The sequence below is a fragment of the Tupaia chinensis genome, unplaced genomic scaffold (genome assembly GCF_000334495.1).
Source record: "Tupaia chinensis unplaced genomic scaffold, TupChi_1.0 Scaffold144090_1, whole genome shotgun sequence".
Classification (NCBI taxonomy): domain Eukaryota; kingdom Metazoa; phylum Chordata; class Mammalia; order Scandentia; family Tupaiidae; genus Tupaia; species Tupaia belangeri.
The window spans coordinates 41254-49710 of NW_006203944.1; the positions used below are offsets into that span (position 1 = coordinate 41254).

General features: G+C 38.7%; 1 protein-coding gene across 1 annotated transcript; it reads left to right on the forward strand.

The window, feature by feature from the left end:
• The first annotated feature begins 4435 nt into the window (after nucleotides 1–4435).
• On the forward strand, nucleotides 4436–5371 carry LOC102500842 (olfactory receptor 7A10-like). Its single transcript, XM_006165921.2, has one exon. The coding sequence runs from the start codon at nucleotides 4517–4519 to the stop codon at nucleotides 5369–5371; it is 855 nt and encodes a 284-aa protein (XP_006165983.2). The 5' UTR covers nucleotides 4436–4516.
• Nucleotides 5372–8457: the final 3086 nt, after the last annotated feature.

Below are 8457 nucleotides of genomic sequence, written 5' to 3' on the forward strand. Positions count from 1 at the left end.
TCCTCTCAGAATTTTGGACACACAGGCACACCTATCCAGTATGATGTTTAAGCCACTGGGTCCAAGACTCAATCTGTTCAGTCAGGCACATGGGATCCAGTACCTTAACTTTCATGCCTTCAGCTGGCCTGTGCCAATTAAATTTTAACTCATGGTTGATAAAAGGTGCTAATGACCTCTGGAGGCAGGAGCGTTCACAGAGAATGTGGAATAAAGACTGGATTCACCACACTTTCAACATGGTCTCTTAAGAATAGCAAATCAGTAGGAAAATTGTTTTTTCTTTCCAGACTAGAGTCCACGAGGGAAATCAGGTACTATGAGGTTGTAGGTATAAGGAAAAAATGTACCCAGGGAACATATAAAGGTAGCTATAAATATTTCCTTTATAATTGTCCCTCAACGAGTATAGCCTTGGGCTGGACAAGACATAGTTGATGTTTTTGGAGTCTCCAGTCTGGCTGGGGGACCATGATTCATTCTTTCATGATGTCTTGTCTGGGGACAGAGCTTCAGTCTCCATCACCAACCATTCAGGGAGAAAGTCACCCTTCCGCAAGAAGGCTGTCCTCTCTGAGAGCCCACACAGGTGAGTCTGAGAGCCTGGTAGGTACTGTAGGAATGGTTCAGAGAGAATGGGTGCCAAGGACATCTACCTTGGATCTCCTGAGAGCCAAACCAGCCCAGCAAGAGCTGAGAAATTGATGTGTTTGGTTACTTGTCAGCCCAAGATATTAATCATTAATTTTTTTAAGACATTAACAAGCCATGTGTCAGTCAGACTTAACAATGCAGGCATCGTTGTGGAAAACTTATTGATGGGAATTGACATCCAATTGGATGAGGGTGAAGAAGGAATGAGACCAATAAAAAGGATTTCAGTCAAATTGGAACATGTCCACAAAAATTTGCATTTGAAGAAGGAGGATGAGTAGAGTCCGTGTTGTGATAAGATGTGCAATGACTTTTGGGTCTGTTAAGAAATTTTTGAAATGAGGGTATTTGTTCATGTTTCTGTATTATTTTTTGAAGATAGAGTGAATGGGTTCCTTGCAATCCATACTTATACTTACAGTATTTTTATGAATCATACATTTCAGTTTCTTCTTTCACATTGGGCAATCATATAAAAATTATTCAAAGGTCAAAGTGGGGATATTAAAGAGTTTTTATTTACAAATACTTTCATGCTGGTGAGGTTGAATAGTTTTTTTAATCTGTTAGCTTTTTAGTTTATTGCAAATCATACATGTCTTTTGTTTTTTCTGTTCTGGGGTCTTAGTATTTTGTATGTTTTTGATTTAAAAAAATAGTGAATTTAAGTTTTAAAATAAAATGGTCAGAATAGCATTGCTATTAATGTATTGCTAGATATAGATAGATGTTAGGTGACTGTGAAAAGGTAAACATTTTGTGTTATCAAATGCGGTCATAAATCATATTTTATACATACCCACCTCTCTCAAATTTTTATTGACTTAGATAAATTCTTCATTAGTAGTAGAAGTAAATCTTTTTTTTTTTCTTGCCATAGGGTGTAAGACCAAGAGAAAGATAGAAGGAAAGTGAGAAAATACTTCCCAGTGGGGATGGTCATGCTGTAATTCCTACTTCTCCAATTTCCTCTCAGGATTTTGGGCCTGTACACTTATGCACCTGGTGTGATTTTCAAGCTGCTGGGTTCAGGACTCAAACCATGGTTGACCATGTGGGAGTCCAGCACCTTAACCACTATGACACCTGCTGCCCTCCACCCAATTGTGGTTCTAAAAGATATCTGAATACTAATCAACAGATTAAAAATTAGGAGAGTACTGTTATGATCGATGGAAGACTGTAGAAATAAAATGCTATGTGATTCCATTAACTAAGTATCTGAAGTCGTTGAAGTCATAGAAGTTGATAACAGAATGGTGGTTTCCAAGGGATTCATGAAAGGGGAAACCGCGTTGTTTTTCAATGGATATAAAGTTAGTTATTGGGCCAGCTGGTGGCATGGTGGTTAAGGTGGCTGGATCATACATGACCAACTTCACAGGTATACTCCCAGACGTGATGACTTGGAAAACTTGCCAGGCATGTTTGTGTGCACACCCAACATTTCCAGAAGAGAACGGTTTGTGGTGTGGCCATTCTCTCTGGGAGGTGATTTCTCATTTTCCCTTTGTCTCCCCCCCTCTCTGTCTCATAGCAAAACTAAAGAAAAAATAAACATATTGAAACATTACATTGTACCTGTAAATATGTACTATTATGATTATTTGTCAATAAATAAGTAAGTTAAAAATCCTGTAGAATAGGGACCAGCTAGTGGCATGGGGGTTAAGGGTGCTGGACTCTCATATAAATGACTGTGGTTCAAGTCCTAGACCTGGCAGCTTGCTTTCTCATTTTTCACTCTCTCTCTTTTTCTCTCTCTCACTCTGTCAAATTAAAAAAACAACAACAACTTTTTTTTGAGAGGTTTTTTTGCTATACAGTGTGTGTACTCACCAGAAAGACAGAGAGAGACAGAGAGACAGAGAGACAGAAAGTGAGAAATCAGCCCCCAGGGGGCATGGCCATGCCGCAACCCCCTCTTCTACATTCTCCTCTTGGGATCTTGGGCATGCATGCACATACGCCCAGCATGAGTTTAAGCCACTGGGTCCAGGACTTGAACCACGATCGACTACATGGGAGTTCAGCGACATAGGCATTATGCCAAATGCTGGTCCCTTAATAATATCTTTTAAAAAGTCCTATAGAATAAATAATCTATGGGAACAAAGAAGTATGATAGGCATTCTTTATTTTTCTTAATTTGAAGTTTATTTATTTTACATTCATTCACTGTACATCATTACAGCATAGAAAATGCAATTTCCTATCCAGAATACACCATATTTTGGCTTTGTCAATCATGTCGTCATACATGTTAACATCAACAAATAATTTTCCATTCCTTGTTTCTTCTTTTTCTCCTTCTTCTTCTCATCCTCCTCCTCCTCCTTCTTCTTCTTTTCTTCTCCTTCTTCTTCTTTTCTTTTCTCCTTGATTCCCTACTTCTTACCTTCTGCCATTTCCTACTTTCCTCTCATACTGTTTCTGGTGTCTACAGTTGCATACCTCCTCTTCACCCCCACTTTTTTTTAATTGATTCACAAAATATCTTAATCTAAATGATTTTAATAGCAAGTTCAGCTGATATATACATAGTTGTGAACACATATGTGACTTTAGGCATAAAACTCAGTGAGTAGAATGAACATACTATAAAGTAGTACCTAGCTGAGGCTATATAGCTTACTGCAATAATTAAACAGATTTTTTAATCTCAAGAAAAACAGTTTCAGATTTAATAAATCAAATTAAAAAACATTAAGACTCATTTTCTTAAGACTTAAAGCCAGGAAAAAAGGTTAGGATTCTGTTCAAATAGTAGGTAGATGAACCTATCAACAGCTCAAGAGAAGACAAAAATCTTTAAATCTGTAAAACAAAGCATAGAAGAAAATCAGTAATGTTTTAGTCAAAAATTATGAAATTCTATTTCACCAGTTCAGTCTCATGTAATTAATCTCTCTTCTGTTGTGGTCTGATCTTTCTGTTTAAATTTTGGAAGTTAACATTCAATACCGGACTTCTCCCTACCATTAAGTTGGCGATTTTCTTGGATGCTTTTTGGATTCTTATTTGTGTGTGTCTGACTTTAGTTTTCCTAGTATAGCACTCTCTTCAGAATTTCTTGAACAAATGGTCTGGCGTTGGTAAATTCTTTCAGGTTTTGTTTATCTGAGAGTGTTTTTTTTTTTTTTTTTCTTCCCATATGAAGGATAATCTTGCTGGGCTTAGTATTCTTGGTTGAAATTGTTTTTCACTTAATACTTTGAATATATTTTTCCATTCTTCCTTGCTCACATTGTTTTCCATGAGAAGTCTGCTGTTAGTCTGATGGGATATAGTTTGTAAGTAACTTGACATTTCTCTCTTGCCAATTTTAGTACTTTGTCTTTGTCTATGGTTTTGGTCAATCTGGCTATGATGTGTCTTGGAGAAGATCTTCTTGGGTTGATTCTATGTGGTGTCCATTGTATTTCTTGGGTCTAGATCTTTGCATGCCTCCCTAGGTTTGAAAAGTTTTCTTCCAGGATTTCATGGAATAGATGATCAATGTCCTTATTAGTCTCTTTATATTTGGAGATACCAATTATCTGTATGTTTGGACATTTAATGGTTTCTAGTATTTCTTGTATATTATTCTCATTTTTTCAGGTTCTCAGTTTTTGCAGTGAATTTTTCTAGACCAGAGACTCTGTCTTTTACATCTGAGATTTCACCTCTTTGCATAATATAATCCGAATTAATACTTTCAAGGGGAGTTTTGTGTAAAATTAGCCATCTTATTTTCCTCTTTTCAGATAGTCACTTCCACCACAAGCCACCAGGAAATGACACACATATTTCAGAATTTATTCTTCTGGGATTTTCAGAAGAACTGCAATTACAGCCCCTCATATTTGGGTTTTTCCTCTCCATGTACCTGATCACTGTGTGTGGAAACCTGCTCATCATCCTGGTCACCATCTCAGACTCCCACCTGCACACCCCCATGTACTTCTTCCTCTCCAACCTGTCCTTTGCTGACATCTGTTTCACCTCCACCACCATCCCAAAGATGCTGGTGAACATCCAGACACAGAGCAAGGTCATCACCTATGCAGGCTGCATCACCCAGATGTACTTTTTCATAGTTTTTGCATCACTGGATGACTTCCTCCTGTCTGTGATGGCCTATGACCGGTATGTGGCCATCTGTCACCCTCTGAACTACATGGTCATCATGAACTCCTGTCTCTGTGGAAAGCTGGTTCTGGCATCCTGGATCATAACTGTCTTGTATTCCTTGATACACAGCTTAATGGCATTGCAGCTGTCCTTCTGTACACATGTGGAAATCCCCCACTTTTTCTGTGAACTTAATCAGATAGTCCATCTTGCCTGCTCTGACACTTTTCTTAATGACATAGTAATTTATTTTGCATTTGTGCTGCTTGGTGGCGGTCCCCTCATTGGGATCTTTTACTCTTACTGTAAGATAGTTTCCTCTATTCGTGCAATGTCATCAGCTCAGGGAAAGTACAAGGCATTTTCCACCTGTGCCTCTCACCTCTCCATTGTCTCTTTATTTTATTGTACAAGCATGGGTGTGTACCTTAGTGCTGGTGCTACCCACAGCTCACACTCAAGGTCAACTGCCTCAGTGATATACATGATGGTCACCCCTATGCTGAACCCCTTCATCTACAGTCTGAGGAATAAAGACATAAAGAGGGCTCTGAAAATAGTCTTTGGAGTGAAACTATGGAAGGATTCATTAGCCTGGGGCTGAAGTAATGCCCATGATTGCAGGGTTCAAAACCTTGGCACCAAAAATTCTGGTTTTCTAAACAGACTGTTAAAGTACTTGTTGGGCTGGGGCAGCATGTGGTATGGTGGTTAAGGGTGCTGGACTCCCACATGGCTGACTATGGTTCAAGTCCCGGACCTGACGGCTTGCTTTCTTTCTCTCTCTCTGTCCATCTCTGGTTAAATAAAAATAAATAAATAAATAAATAAATAAATGTTAAATACAAAAGTACTTGTTGGGAACAGCAGATGGTGAGATAGTTATGTTGCTGGCCTTCCACACAGTCGACCCCAATTCTAGTCCTGAAGCTGATGGCTTAAAACTTACATCGGGCTTGTATGCATGCATGCCCCAAGTCCATGGAGGAGAATGGAGGGGAAGGGATTACAGTGTTGCCATCTCTCCTGGGGGTTATTCTCACTTTCTGTCTTTCTGGTGAGTTTATGTGCCCTATAGCAAAAAAATGTATTCTCAAATGATGTATATTTTGCAGCAGTATTTGTATAGTGTTAGTAAAATAAGTCTCTTGGGTTGTGTTTTGTCTACAGAAAAAAAACGACAACATGAAAAAAAATTTAGAAAACAACAAACAACTTTACATTTGGCAACTATTTACCATTAATGTAATGTATAGTACGGAAAAATCTGAAACAGCAGATTTCCATATCTGTCCTTGCTTCCAGTAACTCTCTCTGAAATATAGACTTCAATATATTAGTGTGTTTGATTTCCCATAATTCCCTCATTAGAATATGGTTCTGTTATTCTGCTCAGAGTTCACATTCCCTACTGTAATCACTGTCAGAAACGACGATCAGGCTCAGACTCAGTGATAGAGTCATAGGGTACCAGAGTACAGAGCTAGAACCCACTTGTGGACCATGTTTCAAGTCCCGAGTCTGGTCAGCCTGAAATCTCACTGGATGGGTGTGAGCCCAGGATCCTGAAGGACTGGAGGGTTGGAGGAAGAGAGTCTCAGCATCCCCCTGCCCTGTAAAGAGTGTTTCTCTCTCTTTACTTCTGTCTTCCTCTTGCTGTCTCTTTCTCTCTCTTCATGTGCACCAACACATTCTATCATGAATAGAAAAACATTTTTTTGCACCTACCTGAGTCAAAATGCATTGTATATAAAAAGGCAAATTTAAACAAATAGTTGAACAAATATTGTCTTAGAGTCAGAGATAGCCTGTAATATGATGAAATGAACATGCAATCATACATTGAGTTAACTCTGCACTGTGTTTCTTCTTCACCCTGTTCAACTACTTATGAAGTATGGAAAATTGCTGTCTATGTGGAAGGGTGTTTACTCATTGCGGTGAAGGATTGATTGATGTGTTTTTATGTTGTCTCATTCAATATCTTCCTGTTTCTCCTTGAACACCTCCAGTGTTGGTTGTAATTATAATTCCTTAAAGTGTTTAAAATGAATTACCTCCCCCTCTTTTAAATTTTGCCGTATCAAACGGACAGTGAGTGAACAAATATCAGTATCATCCAACATATGTTTCCTTTGTGTTGAAGATTCTCTTCAAAATTTATGATCAAAGGATGATTCACAAGAGTTTAAATTCCTATCCCCATCTTTTGATTCAAGGTCAAAGTTTCCTGTAAAAACATTTATGTTCTGTTGATTTCTCCTAGCTACCTCTAAGAAAACATCAATGTAGTCACTTTGCTATATATATTCTAGTCCTGAAGCTGATGGCTTAAAACTTACAAAATATATATATGCTATATATATTCTAGTCCTGAAGCTGATGGCTTAAAACTTACATACACACACACACAGATAAAGTTTTGGAATAGATTGAGTGTGTTTGCAGAGAGAGACAGAATGAAAGAAATGGGAAGTGAGAAATCACTTCCCAGGGGGGATGGCCATACTTTAATTCCTTCTTCTCTAGTCTCCTATCAGAAATTTGGACACACGTGCACACATGCCCAGTGTGATTTTCAAGCCACTGGGTGCGGAACTTGAATAGCCCAATCAGCAATGTGGGATCCCGCACCTTAACCTCCATGCCACGTGCAGACCCATGACAATTAAATTTTAACTCAAGGTTGGTAAAAGGTGCTGATGACCTTTAGAAGCAGGAGATTTCACAGAGAGCATGTGATAAAGACTGGAGTCATCATACTTTCATCTTGGTTCTATGAGAGCTGCAAATAAAAAGGAAAAATTTCCTTTTTTTCCCAGACCAGTGTCCAAGAGGGAAATCAGCTACCAAGAGATTGCAGTTAAAAGGAGGAAATTTACATAATGAGCAGATACATGGTGCTACAAATATTTCCTCTGTCATTGTCCCTCAAGAACTGCAGCCTTGACCTGGATGAGTCATCTCCAATTGGTTAGGAGACTATGCTTAATTCTTTCATTGTGTCTTATCTGGGGACAGAGCTGCAGTCTCCACCACCATTCAGGGAGAAATTCACCCTTCTATAAGAAGACTGTCCACTCAGAGAGCCCATTACAGGTAAGTCCGAGAGCCTGGTAGACACCACAGGAGTGGTTCAGAGAGAATGGATGGCAAGAACATCTACCTGAGATCACCTGAGAGATAATCCAACCCAGCAAGAGACGAGATATTGATGTGTTTGGTTACTTGTCTGACCACTCTATTTATCATTAATTTATTTAATATGTTAACATACCCTGTATCTTTCAGACTTAACCATGCAGGCATCATTGTGGGCAATTTAGTGATGGGAATAGGCTTCCAGTCAGAGGGGGTAGAGGAAAAAATGGGAGAAATAAAATGAATTCAGTCAAATTCGAATATGTGCACAGGAATTTACAGTTCAAGAAGAAAAGTAGAATCAGAGTTGCAATGAGATGTGCAATGACTTTTGGGTCTGTTAAGGAATTTTCAGAATGAGTGTATTTGTGCAAATTTTGGTAAGTTTTGAAGGACCCAGATGGGTTGTTTGCAATTCATGTCTTGCAACTGTACTTCATTAGACATACACTTCACGTTTCTTCTTCTTCTTCTTTTTTTTTTTTGGAGAGGTTTTTGCTATAGGGAGCGTGCGCTCGCCAGACAGACAGAGAGAGACATAGAGACAGA

Excerpts from the sequence above, each read along its gene's own strand:
- LOC102500842 (XM_006165921.2), top strand. The coding sequence starts at position 4,517 with ATGTACCTGATCACTGTGTGTGGAAACCTGCTCATCATCCTGGTCACC.